Genomic DNA, 15,585 nt, shown 5'->3' on the forward strand with positions numbered 1-15,585 from the left:
AAACGAAACATGAATAAAACGAACATGCGGTAAGCAACATAAGTGTACAAAATAGTTTACAATTCGGAAGTTTTCATCCGCTTGCTGTTTTATTAGATTAACGCCTGTCTTTTTGACCAGGCTTTTCCCACTTTAAGTATTGATAGTAATGCAGAAGGCCTTGTTCTTGCTACCATTGTGGGCGTATGTTTTCTTGGGTATATAAATGAATGAATAAAATCTATTTCGTTTCTTCTGTCACGATAACGAAGAACACGAGAGTTAACAAAAACGAAAAGACTGGTGGTAGTTACGGTAAAACAACATTTGTTAAAACACGCTTATTGATAAAAAAGAAAAAAAAACAACGTAAGGGTAACACATCTAACAGCAATTGCTCACGTCAAGTGGTCACTAATGGGTTATCTAAGTTGATAAAGTCATACCACAAAACAAAATAAACCTATACCTGACTAACCAACATCCGACCACACTGTTATAGCTCTCATTTATCGTAATGGTAAAGTGCACGAATTGATACTACGTGACCCGGAACGAGAAGTGCTTACTTGTTTTTTTGACATAAGCAAACGAGATCCGCCACGGATATCAAAACATGTTATTACTAAATTATTAAACTTCATCCTCACGACTTCCATAGTCCGTTGTTAATTGTTTAAAACACGATCAGGACATTTGGATATTCTGTGCTAAAGGTGTCCCATCTTTCCCCACCCTATGTCTAGATTCTAGACCAAGTCGATACTTGATAAAAATAGTAATTTTTGTTAGTTTTACACAATAAATATTTTTTCGCTGTACTTCATTCTGAATTCGTACAGAAATTAAATTTTATTTAGCGAACTGCTCATAACCTCAGACGGATGCTTCGCAAACCAGTGTAGAATAGGCACAGTAACACGGAGATGGAGTACAGCGAGAAATTAGCACAGAGAAAAATATTAGTACTCACTTTTAAAGACAGGGCACACAATTAAAAAAATAGTACATATATGTATAAGCACAATGAAGAATTAGAATTAGCAGAGGTAGATTGCAACATCGCTGGCTAATTAATAATGATTCGGATTCAAAAGTGAAGCAATGATTGAAAACGGTTTAACACTAAAAGCTCGATTAAAATATTGAATAAAATTAAAAGTAGATTTGGTGAAAATGGAAATAGCGATTTTTTCTCTTCAGCAACTTAGTTGACAGGCTGTTGGTATACAATTGTAGGAGTGTCCACTAAAAACAAAAAAATAACAATTTATACGTCGTAAAAAGTATGCATTTACTTTTAGTTATAGTGTATTTTCCCAAAGCGCCCTCTTTGGAATGAAATGTGGCTAAAATTACTTACAATGCAACAACACTTTGAACCGGTGCTTTTTTTTGGACCACATAACAAATAGTACTGTGGGGTAAGACGGGATACAGCTAGCATTTAAATTCCATATTTCCTAATTGTGATTTGAACAACAAACAACGTGCTTTTAGAGTCGCGCGGCTGCGGTTATATAATTCGGTGAATAATCTTTGTTTACTACCCCCAACAAAGTAACACACGTGGTAACTCGTAATAGCTGGAACGAGGTGTATAAACACCCGTGTTATAACGACTATCGTTTTCCGCCGCGCGAGGATAAAGTAAGTTACATTCATTCATTTATTCAAATTGAACAAAAAAAAAATAGAACGAAAACGTGTCCCATCTTACCCCGCCCTACTATACTTTATTTATAGAAAATTGAGTCAACTTTTTGCATATTAGAAAGCAAAGAGACTTATTTACCTGTAGCATTTGACAACACTAATGAAGTAGATTGACTGGAGTTTACATCTTGCACGGATATCGACGGGTCGCGTCTCTGCGAGATTTTAATATAAAATGTAAACACAATGGTAAAAATGCATTCATACTCTCTTCATTTGGGTCTGTATTAATTACTTAGCGTTTGCAAATGGATACTTTATGAATATATTTCGCGCCGAGGTATAGTGGTCAGCGCGCAGCATGCCTCTAAACCAGGGGTACAGATTCAAGGCTCGTTGCTGCTAGTATCTGTGGGCGTATGTGTACTTGGGCAAGACAGTTAACAGCAATTGATTTATCTCTGAACACACACACACTCACAAAGTTAAATACACGGTAACTTGTAAGCGGGCACGAGTTGTATGAAACCAAACACCCGTGTTATAAGGACAGTCGTTGTTTTCCCACCAAGCGAGGATAAGGCAAGTTACCACAAGTTAGAAATTCAATATCTGATCACTGAGCAAACGTATATCTGCTTTACCTGCTCCGTAAGAGTGTACGCTAAAGTCCCTTGTTGGTAGCCGCTGAAGTCTTGCTTAATGTTAGAATGATAGGTTGGCGGTGGTCCGTACCCGCCTAAAAATAACATATTGCTGCATTAAAGGATCAACATTATAACCCACAAGGAAAAGTATATAAAAAAAACATGAAATCATTTGTTTGATAAATATAGTAGGTTGGGGTAAGAAGGGACATGTTTTCTTTCTCTTTTCTAGTCGCATTTGGTAGTAAACAAAGAATATTGACCGAATCATATAACCGTAGACTCGCGACTCTGAAAGTGGGTTGTTAATTGTTCAAAACACGATTATAAAATATGGGAATTAGTTAGAACGGTACCCTATCGTACCCCACAGTACTATATAGTAGGGTGGGGGAAGATGGGACACCTTTTCATTCTATTTTTTCATCCCATTTGATAGTAAACAGAGAACATTCAAATAATTTTAAAATCGTATCCTTACGGCTAGCATAAACAGTTGTTAATTGTTTAAAACATCATCAGGATATTTGGTTATTATAGGTTCCAAAAGTTTCCCATCTTCCCCCACCCTACTATATGTACAGGGAAGTCCGCCTATACCTGCTGAATGGTTATGAAGTTGGGTCACTGCGAGCGGGTGATGTTCGTGTACTACGTGACCGGGCGTTAAAGGTGTGAAGACTGGCATATGTTGACCAGTGGGAGCTTGGCTCACTAAGAAGGAAAATAGGTTATAAAAACAATTTTTTTTTGTAAAATTCATGAATGTAAAAGTCTAACTTTTGCAGCTCGAGTAGTGTTAGCTGAAGTGAGAACTCTTTGGTATTGGAATATATAGGATACCTTATACAGTAGGCATGTACGGTTTAATAAGATGCCATCATCCATACAATGCAATTATTCGATCCTTGAACCACTAAACTTTGCTATGCTAAAATGGGCTCGCGTGGTAACCACTTGGCCGTGGCGTCGGAAAAAATGAATGAATGAATGAATGAATGTAACGTTATTTACCTTCGCGTAGCGAGCAACACTGTTTCATACACCTCGTGCCCGCTTATACGAGTTACAAAAAATGTAACTTGGTGGATTGTAAATGGTATACCTGAGGCTATGATTCCAGACAGCAATAGACTATGCGGGGGTAAAGTAGATTGCATCTGTGCTGGATCCATCTCTTGGGAAGACGAAGGCTGCTGAACTTGGAAAACGCTGTTCATGATTGGAGATAGAGTATTCACTGAAGGTAGTGCACCAAAGTGAGAGACCTGCACAGAAACGCCATGTTGTATAATCGAGGTTCAAAGTAGTACTGAGAAAAGACGTTGTTATTGTTATTAGATTGGTTTGAAATATAATATTCGACTGTGTATCATTAACACTGTAAACATTATTTTTAATATTATGTAACGTAACATACGTACATATTTATTCTATTTATCTCTCTGAAAACGATAGAGAAGTTCATGTTATTGAAACAACGAAAGAAGGACAATAACAGCAAAACGAGTGTTGTTAAAGGGAAAGAGAATCAATTAAAAAGCGTGGCAGTTGATTCCAACTATAGTTGGCCCTATAACAAATTTCTAGACTAAGGAAACAAACAGCCACAATAGTAGCAGCATAGAGCATTGGACCCGTAGCCATTATAGGCGGCGTGGCTAAGGGACCCAACAGTTTTGCTACAACACTGGCGTGAAGAATGCTTGAAAAATAAACGCACCTTCGTTGGGGTAACGTTCGTCAGCGAACTGTAAGTGCTTACCGACGAGAAGTTGTCGCTTCTTTGAAGGTCATCAGGTAGGGGGAGATTTGTAATCACGACTCCAGGTGGAGCTATGGAGCAAACGACGAATGTTACTTGAATAAATGAATGAATGTAACTTGGTTTACGTAACTTGCGTGCTCGGAAAAAGTCAGTCAATATAACACGGGTGTTCTGTTTTATACATCACACGTGCCCGCTTACCAGTTACAACGTATGTAACTTACAGTGGGTGATTGTTGTTTTGTAGGTATTCTTTGTTAACTATCAAATAGGACAAAAAACGTCTCCCATTTTACCCCAGCCAACTATACATTGAAATTGAGTGATTTGCTTCACGATGCTTTTAAATTTGAAAAGTTGACATAACCAAGTAACGTTACCTCGTGATCTGCAGCCTTGGTTTATGCGTGAACTTCTAACTACTGGTAGGGATGTTTGTGCAATTCGTTGCGCCGAGTCCGAGGCCTCGGATGGCGTGACGAGGGAAATGTTCTGCGTGGCGTGTGGCGTCGGCACGTGGCTCCTGTCATGTGCTTCCACTTTTATGAGGTCACGGTTTATCTCGTGGTCTCGTTGTTCACCATATAGTCCTGGTTCAGCTTCAAAATATTAAAACAAAATTATTTTAGGCCAGTTTATATTTGACTTTATTTTGATCTGCAGTGGTAAAACATTATACCCCACGTTCGCTATAATATATATTATCGTTTGCCAGGTAATGTTGATACCGTAACACAACCTAGGCTATATAATATTTCGAATCGTTTTTTAACAAATATTAATTAACGCACTTTTATAGTCGTGAAGTACGGTTATACAATACTTATATTTAGTGGGGTGGGGGAAGATGGGACACCTTTAGCACAAAATATATAAATATCCTGGTCGTGTTTTAAACAAATAACAATAGTCTATGAAAGTCGCGAGAACAAGGTTTTATAATTCTTTAATTGTTCTTTGTTTACTACCAAAATGTACGAGAAAATAGAATGAAAAGGTGTCCCATCTTCCCCCACCCTACTATATCCTTGTTTACTACCAAATGTAACAATAAATGAGAACGAAAACCTGAATCATCTTACTCCAATCTATGTACAATCTATAAGGCTATACCTAACATAAGAAAATAGTCAGTGTATGACTTACGTGACAACGTCTTATCCAGCCATACATATTTATACTCCACAACTATTACAAAAAAAATCTATTTCCAAGTGCATGACTTACCTTTTGGAAACTGTTCCATGATTTGTACTTTGGACGGTGGTCCATTATGTTCAGGAGAACCCTCGCTAGGTTGGCAAGGGTCTTGGTCGCCCTAGAAACATAACATTACAATGTATCTTGTAATAAATTCCATGAATCTGACCCTGATATGTTGCTTATACAGAGTTGACGGATTCTTGTGTAAAGAACTATACAGCAAGGACACGGTGCTACGAAAACGTAACAGACAAAAATCAAGTCCAACCAGTTGCATAATAAAATATATAAATTTTGCCTAAATTGCATCGTCAGTCTTTTAAGATTCTGGATTTCTAATGTCATTTGCTACGATTATTAATCCCCTCCATTGTGTTATGTCATATCTATATGCTTTGGCGCATTCCAAAACCACCATGCGTTACGAAACCGCCATTTTTCCATTTCCGTTTGTCAACTGCAACGCGAAGTTCAATGTAGCTATTTTTAGTTCTGTTTAGAACAGCATTATTAATCCAGTTTAATCGCAGTGATTTAGCGTTGTAGGTATGTTTGTTACTTAGGGACAATCTATTCTATAGTAATCGAAACTATACTAACGTTAATTCTTGATTCTGTTTGAATAAGGTAAATCCGTGACCGGGGTTGTTAACCTCAGAAAGTTTAGTTAGAATAACATCAGTAATTTAGCCTGTAATTGGATTTGGTTTCCCGAATACATACTATTACCCTTTTTACCATCTGATTATGTAAATAAACAACTTTGGAGTAGTGAGACAGACTATAATGCAGATTATACGCAGCATAACCGGTTCGATCGGCAGTTTTGACTCTGAGTAGACCAGTGCTCTTCAACCGGTGTGCACGGTGCACCCTAGGGTGCATCAAAATATGTCAGGGGGGAACCAGTACAAAAGGGTATACAAGGGTGCATCACAAACTACAACAATTTTTAGCAATAATACTCAGTTTTGAACATTTTTAACAAATTTAGCCACTTTCCTACAGTTTTTTTTATATGAATTATATATCTTGCATCACTGGGAATCGCGAAACATCATTAGTTTTTTTTTGTTTAAACAAACAGGGGTGCATGAGTTTGTCGCAACAACTTTAGGGGTTCACCAACCCAAAAAAGGTTGAAGAGCACTGGAGTAGACCACAGGCATATAGCCTACAGACGTGTGCAGATTCTACAACAGTGTTACATAAAGTTATGTTAAACAATGTTTTGAAATTACCAAGTAAGAGTCTTGTGCAAGTTTATGTCGAAATGCATCTTCTTTTCTACGGTTCGCGAACCAGTTATACACTCGTACCTTCGGAAATAAAAGTATTTTAGCATGAATTCGGGCATAAAACCGAGTTCTAGTATTCAAATCGATTTGGCTTAGATCGTGCTGCATGACACTCATGGGGCATGAGATTTAGGCCAGAAACCGCCCCCCCCAATGTTACAAACATGAAAACACGAGGTGTTTGAAACTGAACACTCGTGTAATAAGCAGCAAGGATAAAGCGAATTACATTTATCTCAGATGACAAAACCTTACCTCTGTAACCAAATTTGAACCCAGGCCATTTGCATGTGAAGGCGATACACCTCGCTGATTGCACTCAGCACGGTTACATTTCTTAACAAGTTCCTCTCTTTCTTCTTTGGTAGGATTCCTCTGGTGTTGGTACGCCTCATATAGGATTCTCTGAAAGAATAAGACGGCGTAGAGTAAGCAAGGGTGATGGGTAAGATATTTGCTGGTAATTCTTAAAACACGACTAAGAAATAGGGTTTTATATGCTAAAGGTGTCCCATCGTAAGATGGTACATGTTTTCTTTTTATTTTATTGTTTCATTTGGTAGTAAATATAAAATACAGTATTTATTCACGCATTCGCTCGGTATTAAAATAGTTTGTTATTTGTTAAAACGAAATTGAAAATATTATGTGGGGTACCATATTTCATGTGTTTCCAAATGACGCAAATCAGCTTTTATTTTACAAATGTACTTTGAACTTAATTATAGTTCTCTTAGTAAGCATATTCCGACATCAAAACGCTTTAAAATAAAGGTCTTGTTTGATCTTAATGACACGGCTTTACCAGCCCTAAATTTACCGACCTAAACAAATGTTTGAATATATCAGTCGTGCTATATAACTATAAAACGCATGGTTGTATTTTAGACTGCTTTTAATTTAGTCACTCAAAGAAAGCAGTAATTTATTTCTCTTTGTTGCTAAAACAATTTATAATCAAACCTGCGAAGCGGGTCCCCATTTAAAACGGTTTCTGCGCGCTCTTGGGCTCACTCCAGCGGCTTCTTCAACCTGTTCAGCTCCCATACCACTTCGAGCAATTTTGAATTCTAAAAGAAATGTTTAAAATAATAATTCGGACACCTTATAGACCTACTTCATTTGTAGCCTAATACTTGTTTTTTTTTTATACGAATACACGTCGTTTCTCGCCTGCCTCTAACTCAGAGCTCGGAAGGGTTCAACGCTCGCCGCCGGTATTATTGTGGGCGTATGTGTCTTTGAGAAAGACAGTTAAATGTAATTGCTCTAACCCAGTGGTCCTCATGGGTAGTTTAAATTGCCAGCCATAGCCTACAGACAAAAGAAACACCCACAAAGTTACATACGCGGTAACTCGTAAGGGGGCACGAGATGTATGAAACAGCACACCTGTGTTATAACGACTTTCGTTTTCCCGCCACGTGAGAATAAAGTTACATTTATTTATTTAATTTCATATAACACGGTTACAAAAGGAATCTTATAGTAACTTACGGGCAGCGACTTCGTCTTGCTTTTTAGTCCACCAGGCATAAAGTAATCCTCTCTTTTGGTTTTTCATTGGCGTTCCCTTGTTTAGGTGTTGGGATAAATGACTTTGGTTTAGACCTAAAACGTTAATTTGTTTAAGATTAGGGATATACCTTATATTAATCAATCGTGTGTTTAACAATTAACAACAGTCTGTAATAGGAGTCGTGGTAACAGAGTTCTATGGGTCTTAACAACCAAATGGGACGGGAATGTAGAAAAAATAGGTGTCTCAACTTCTCCCACTCTACTGTACGTTATTCAAGTTTTGATAGTGAATATGTGTAGCAAAATAGGGAATACACTAAATTGACGACACTATGTAGGTATGCATATATAGTTTTTTTTGTGGGTAATAGGTCAAAATGATCAAAATATATATACCGTAGGGTGCGGGAAGATGGAACACCTTTAGCACATAATATCTAAATATCCTGATCGTGTTTTAAACAATTACTAACGGTCAATGGGAGTCATGGGCATATAGTTTTATAATTTCTTGAATTTTCTACGGGGCAAGAAAATAGAGGTAAAATGTGTCGCGTCTCCCCCCACCCTACTATATTATATATACTGTTGTAAGTGTTATTAAATTTACCTGTGGAATCGACCACCTCTCGTTGTGGAATGTTGTGCCTTGCCATATAGTTCTTGATATGTTTTGCTGCCCGCCATGGGTCTTGTCTATGTTATCCAAATGAAAATGTTAGTTTCACAGTTTAAACCGGAACCTAACTATATTAAATAGTACATTTAGGTAATATTAGCTTGGTAACCAAAAGGTAGCTTATAGACCCTGTTAAAATTATCAATATGAAGTTCATGATATGGTTAATAATAACTACATCATGGTAATAGGGTTAAACGAGAAAAAATCATGCGTTTTTCTTGTCCAATTTTGTAGTAAACAAGGAGTATTTTTAGAATTGTACAACCGTAGCCCCGCGACCTAAAAAGAGATTCTGTTACAAACAGAAAATTCTTGTTTGCGAATTTTACAAAAGGTTTTTACGTCTAACAGTATCTGTATGTTTCTTGTGTAAATGTTCAAGTATTGTATGCTTGGTATTTTGTTCATCCAAAGCGGTCTACAAGAATATCTTTGCTGTTCGTCTCAAATTGGATACAATACAGTTACTGTACGTACGCTAGTAAATGATTAATCCACTTTATCTCGGAGGGATCCCGGCTCTGTAAACGACAGGTACAGGGCAAACAAGACGATAACTAAATGATATTTGCGCTCTGACAAATTCTCACGTAGCTGCCTATAACCAAGCATATGCTGCCAATGAACTATTTCTAAATTGAAATCAGCGGCTTTCTCGCGAAATCGTTATTTTTGTCGTAATTAAACCTACGCGGGCGGGCACGACCGTATATAAACTCCAAGCCTTTAGTGTTAAACTAAATGATTTTATTACCAAAATCTAAAGGTCTATATCACTAGCCTATATCAGAAAATATGTATGACAAGCCTAATAATCTACATTAAAAAAATTACAATTAAGATGATTACTCCATAAAATATACCGAAAAAGCAGCTGAAATAGCCTTCAAAGTTTTTAACGCTATATTACCACGCCAGTTTAAAGTCGACGACTGCCGTTTCCGGGCATATGACAGCGTCTTCTATGACCCAATTGAATTTATACGGTTCAGGTTTTGCTATTGCCAGCAAATGATTTACTATTTTGTTTTACACTGTGTCGTCTATACGTGGCGTTAATATTTTACCAAGCAGCCGGACATAACTAGAACCAACTGCGTAAGTAATCTTCCCGTCTCTCTCCGAGCAACGAGGTAAAATTTAACAGGCGTCGCACCGTAGTTGCTAAAGGGGTTTCAAGAACCAACGGTGTACCATTCGCAGTATTATTTCCAACCAAATACGTTACTGAACGTATAGTACTGTGTGGTAAGATTGGACACCGTTAGCATCTAAATTCCACATTTCCTGATCGTGTTTTAAACAATTAACTATACGCTCTTTTGAAGTCGTGATGCTATACAGTTATATATTTCTGTAAATATACTTTGTTTACTACCAAATGAAATAAGCAAATAGCATAAAAACAGGACCCTTTTTCCCAACCTATACTATATGTTACGTAACTGTATTCTATAACCGTGTTTTTTCGTGTCCGTTCAGGCTGTTAAACCTGTATTATTAAAATGCCATTAAAACTGCATAATCATGGTTCATACTATACAAACAAAAACGTGTTTTGTGGTTGAACAGCCTTTTGCAGTGTCGATAACAGCATTCCAGTAAAGATCTAGTTTCATGCTGTATAAAGGCTTTAAAACTGCGACCCACGCAACTGCAATGGGGACAAACAAATATGGTTCGATTAGCATGTTTGCCTGCCTGCCCGGCAACGCGTATTCAAACAAAATTTTATCGCACTAGTTTTCCTAATTGACGGGCGAGGTTAAACGACCGTCGAAGGTCGTTCGGTCGTATAATGCTAGTCTGATTTATAATGCTAAGTAAAACGTAAAACGCCCACGAACGCCGCGAGAATGATTAATTACATGAACACTGTAGCACCAAACAAGTTTTGACTCTACAGGATAGAACAACTTGAGTCGCTGCTACATTTGGTTTTGATACAATATCAAGGCGAATGGTTTTGTGTTAGGGGCCATTTTTTTATCAAGTTTTAAAATGATCCTACACATACTGTTTTGCAACTTCAAAGGGGTTTTACTTTAGGCCGGATAAGGTGTGGATTTAGATAAAACACGCAGTCTTCTTTCCGTGAAATAGAACACCACGATTTGTATGAATTAGCATATACATCCAGGGTATACCACGAGCCGTGACAATGCGTACGGGTTGCCTCCGCCCGCTGACAATGAGCGCTTTTTGCCAGGCAAACAAACTAATGTTTGATCACTATATATGGAACAAAAGCGAGTACAAGGACTGCTCCATAACCCGCTACGCAGGTCGTTCACACTCGGAATATTGCGCAACCTGTCAAACAACGAAAACCTTTTGAAAACGGCCAACAGAAAATTCTAGAGTAATTTAGTCTTCTCATGGCCTACTCAATACATTGAGTAGGCCATGGTCTTCTTTATAAGCGGTTTTTCGAAATGATTTTTCTCCTACATTGTTTCAGTTCTGAATGAGACTTGTCCTATATATCCTTACCAAACATGTATAAATGTTTAAAAACCCAAAGTTTTTCCAACTCTTGAAACATCTCTCTAATATTAGCACGGTCCAACCATGCAAACAAACTTACATAACCCACTAAAGTAAAGCATGCATGTGCATATAATGCCAGTATCCATGCATTTCGTATGTAAACTTATTGAATTTCAAGCACAAATCCGTAGCCTGGCTTCCTATAGATCAACACGGTTCGACTATTGAATGGTTACCGGTTTCTTGCCGAAAACGCAATCGGTCGGTTATACATTAATAGTACTTTCATTGTACAAAATTCCTCTCGGAGGTTAATTTTTAGCCGACTTGCTTTTGTGGAAACCAAGTGACCCATGCAATTTACTGACGTGGATACGGTTAATGCTTAACATATTAATGGAAGGTGCCAATGGAAGAAGATGCGCTTTTATACAAACAGCAATAGAACACCTTTTGATAGTAGTCAAAGATTGACTTGAATAAATGATCAACCAATACTTAACAAGCGGCTTTGGAATACGAGTCCCTATGTTGCCATAGGCGCACTAGTAAATATAGTATGAATGTATAACATTAATCATTGATAATCATGGCGAAAATTGAATAGATACGATGTTTGAGTGAATCGTTAATGGTTAAAATGCTACTACGATTCCCAGCACGTGTTTTTAACAAGGGGATTTACCACCTGAAAGTTCCCCACTTTTTGTTATTAATACAAATAAAAACAAAGTTCTTTTTTTAACTTTAAATTATGAATTTAAACTTCTTTTTCATTCAGTGCCATGCGTCCAAACTCATGGTATCGCATGGGTTTACTTATAAAAGGTTCTAGTAAATTCATAATTTGAGTTATAGCATTTTAGAGTATAATGATTTATGTTTTCAGTGTCTTTTTTGACCCATTTGGTATTAAATAAAAATATTTACAGAATTATTGAACCACATCCTTACGACTCTAAACGAGCATGCTTCTTTGTTAAAAACTCAATTAGGAAATAAGTTACAATATGCCCCTTACCCTACAGTACTATATATATATTATCTAAACGTAATAATATTTCACTTACTTGAGCAATTCTTCTATTTTTTTCCTTCGTTCTTCGTTTCCTGGTGTTCCTTTCAAAATGTCGTCAATGGTTTTCTCGGGTGTGCTAGATTGATCGTACGGATCAGGATCTTGATCTTCCCGTTTTTCTAACTCACGCCTCCGGAGCCGAGATCTGGTCCGACCCTGGTTATAACCGTCATCGGAGTCGATTTCGCTCTTCGTAACACCCAGAGCTACTTGGTGCATTTCTATTGGATGATGTGACTGTATTGTAGCGGCATTAGCATCGTCGATGGGATTCGAATAGAGGTACATGCTTCTAGTCGGGTCATAGGCGTTTTGGAGCTGATGGAGAGCAATAGCATCCGGACTGGTGATGTCCATAGCTTGGGAATAGTTGGCTTCCGTTTCTGACTGCATTAGCTGCTGCTGGAAAGTGTCTATGGTGTTTGGTCGATGGTGTACAACATGCGAACCGTGTGGCATAACGCGGATTGATTCTTCGTTTGTTGCTAACTGCCCATCGTGCGGAAAATGGGTTATGTAAGCCTGGGAAGGGGGCGACGAAGTCGGGGGGTCGGGGACGTGAGGCGACTGCTGATGGTTTGAAATCTCTGTATTTCCGTCTACAGCGCCGGTGTAGTTGCCATTAGATGACAAATGAACTGAAGTCGATGTAATTTGAGGGTAGTACTGATTCATTGTCTCTGGAGTAATTAAGGCTGAATTGTAGTCTGACATAGGCGGCTGCATGTTTGCCTGTATTGGGGGCTGGGGTGGAAGAACGTTTATTAAGCTTCCATTGAGTCGCTGATTCATAAGCATATGATCATTTATATATGCTTGTTCAGACGTTAATTTTTCATCCCCAAAATAGTTATGTTGTCGGAGCTGGTCCGGGTTGGCAGACATCGTCTGCATGTCATGTAAAACCGAGTTTTCAGGTTTTTCTTCTTGTACAGTTGCTCGGCTTCGTGAATCGTCTTCTGGCATGGTATCTGCTGTCATGGCGTCTTGTCCGACCGGGAACCCTTGGCCGTGATCCTTTTTTATAACAGAATCCCTGTCTTTTTGTTCGGGCTGGGAAAACTCGGAGTCCTCATAAATGTTTGGTTGGTTTGGTTCGGAAATCGGTATTGGGACAAACTGTTGCTCCTGGGAACCTTCTGGTGTTTCCAACTTACAATACATCTGATTACCGTGGTCAGATACACTCTGCATGATTGACACGAATGGCTTAGAGCTTGGTAGCTTTGTACGACTGGCGGGTCGGTCAGGCCTTAAAATAAAAAATATGCACATACTATAAAACCAAATATACAACACTGGAAAGAACAAAGATTTTACCAGAAGCTAAGATTCTAAAAGATGCTTGGCTAAAATTAAGAAGTATTAATTAGTTATTGGTACTTACAGTTTAAATTCTATATCTTCTACATTTTCAGTTTGAGTTGATTTCGTTTCCAACTCTAGTACAGTTTGCGTTGCAGTAGTTGAACACTTGACCAATGTTTCGGTTTGATATGTGGTTACTATATTAACTTTCGATAAACTTTCTAGGTTTGAACTATTGTACGTTTCAGCAGCTTCATGGTTAGCGGGATTTCTTGAGGCGCCATTTTGTAAAGCAAGTAAAATGTTCTGGGTATTTTTATCACGCCCAGAATTGGTTACTGTTTCAGTATTTCCACCATCTGTAGCTGGTGTAATGGATTTGGTTGCTTTAATTTTAGATTGCTCTTCCGATCTGAGTTCTTTCGCTCGGAGGAACCGTATAATAGAAGAATGCGTGATGCCGCTTTCTTCTATCTCTTGCATTAACCTATACTGGTGTGGAGTGAATTTGATGTCCCTTTTTTCAATTTTTTGTTCCGATTTATCCCCAGACAAATTAGCTGCTGTACTGATATCAGAAAATGCACCTTGAGAATAGTCAAGTGCACCTTCACGTATGTTTCCCGTTTTATTCATTGCTGGCATAGTACAATATCTCTCCGCCCATCTATACCGCAATAAAAGAACCCTAAACTAACACCAAACAAACTAATCTATCAAATTCAATCTACTGAAATATTTAAGTAAGTTTAGGGGCCGTTTAATTTATAAGTAAACTTATTTAAATATTATAGACAAGACATTTATTTTGATCATTTTCTACAAGCCATTTTTGCATGACTTGGCTAAAACTGGTGATATATGCCTATACCAGTTGTATTTAGATTTAACACCTGCTTGGTTATAAATATAAAATTACTGTTTTCTGTCTTAGAAGTTCGAGTAAAAAGTGACCTAAAATTTCCCACTGACTTGCTAATAAACGAGGCTAGCTTACAGCAATAAATTCCGTCTGCATCTTACGAAGCAATATAGAAGTAACACGAGAAGAAATGTTTGCGCCGCAAATGCTTCGTTCCAGGTGGAGCATGTTTGCCTACGGTACACAAAGCCTTTGGCTCCAAAGCCCGTCAGTGGCGATAAACAGGACAAGCAACGGGCGGCGCGTGCATTACGTTAAATTAGATGTTTCAAATCAACGCAATCGTAAGGTTGCATTTACTTCCACTTAAGGTTTACATTTGGGTTGTTGTAGATAAACTGTTTTTGGTTTACTTTTTTATATAGTAGGGTGGGGCTAGATGGGACACCTTATCATCCTATTTTCTCGTCATATTTGGTAACAAAAAAATTCTAGTAATTATAAAACTGTTTCCCTCGACTCCGTTTGACCGTTGTTTTATGTTTAAAACACGATCAGAATATTTGGATATTATGTGGTAAAGGTGTCCCATCTTCCCCCATCCTACTAAAATAATAACTTTTGTTTGTATCTTCGAATACGGTAGCGAAGATTGAAAAATATATAAAGCGAAGAGTCAGGACATGGCGCCAAAACAGCAGTTGTATAAACACGCTTATTATGGTTAAGACGTACTTGCAATTAATTGAAAAAAAGTGGGTATGGTCGCTACACCAAGCAGACAAACAACAAGCCATTTATGTTAAATTATTCCCAAGTTAAACTCCCATAGGAAACAAATATGTGCGTAAAGACACAATATTTGGGCCATTGTATACAGTATAGTAGATTGGGTAAGATTGGACAAACTTTCATTCTATTTTCTCGTCCCATTTAATAGATAACAAAGAACATCCAAAGTGGTATAAAACCCTATATAGCCTCACGACTCCAAAAGTGTGGGGCTATAATTGTTAAACACATGATCAGGTAATATGGGACATTATTTGATGAAGTATCCTATCTTACCCTCCAGTACTATACCTTTATTTCC

The 15,585-nt window shown here is 37.8% G+C and overlaps 1 protein-coding gene across 2 annotated transcripts; it reads right to left on the reverse strand.

The window, feature by feature from the left end:
- Positions 1-798: 798 nt before the first annotated feature.
- On the reverse strand, positions 799-14,381 carry LOC149727030 (uncharacterized). 2 transcript variants are annotated; one of them, XM_089889953.1, is made up of 15 exons: positions 13,710-14,381; positions 12,315-13,574; positions 8,683-8,768; positions 8,049-8,162; positions 7,515-7,621; positions 6,807-6,956; positions 6,495-6,572; positions 5,278-5,368; positions 4,431-4,649; positions 4,048-4,118; positions 3,388-3,550; positions 2,883-2,996; positions 2,280-2,374; positions 1,775-1,850; positions 799-1,227 (listed from the first exon to the last, which is right to left on the reverse strand). In XM_089889953.1, the coding sequence occupies exons 1-15, from the start codon at positions 14,273-14,275 to the stop codon at positions 1,187-1,189; spliced, it is 3,231 nt and encodes a 1,076-aa protein (XP_089746079.1). In that variant the 5' UTR covers positions 14,276-14,381; the 3' UTR covers positions 799-1,186. The 2 variants fall into 2 exon arrangements, with proteins under 2 accessions (XP_089746079.1, XP_089746078.1); XM_089889952.1 differs by having other exon boundaries at positions 4,006-4,118.
- Between the last annotated feature and the right edge of the window lie 1,204 nt (positions 14,382-15,585).

The sequence above is a fragment of the Ciona robusta genome, chromosome 12 (genome assembly GCF_009617815.1).
Source record: "Ciona robusta chromosome 12, ASM961781v2".
Lineage (NCBI taxonomy): Eukaryota > Metazoa > Chordata > Ascidiacea > Phlebobranchia > Cionidae > Ciona > Ciona robusta.

Coding starts and splice junctions, on each gene's coding strand:
- LOC149727030 (XM_089889952.1), bottom strand. CDS start 14,275: ATGCCAGCAATGAATAAAACGGGAAACATACGTGAAGGTGCACTTGAC. Junction 8,163..8,682: donor AGAGGTGGTCGATTCCACAG/GTAAATTTAATA, acceptor TTAACGTTTTAG/GTCTAAACCAAAGTCATTTA. Junction 2,375..2,882: donor ACTTCATAACCATTCAGCAG/GTATAGGCGGAC, acceptor TGTTATTTTTAG/GCGGGTACGGACCACCGCCA.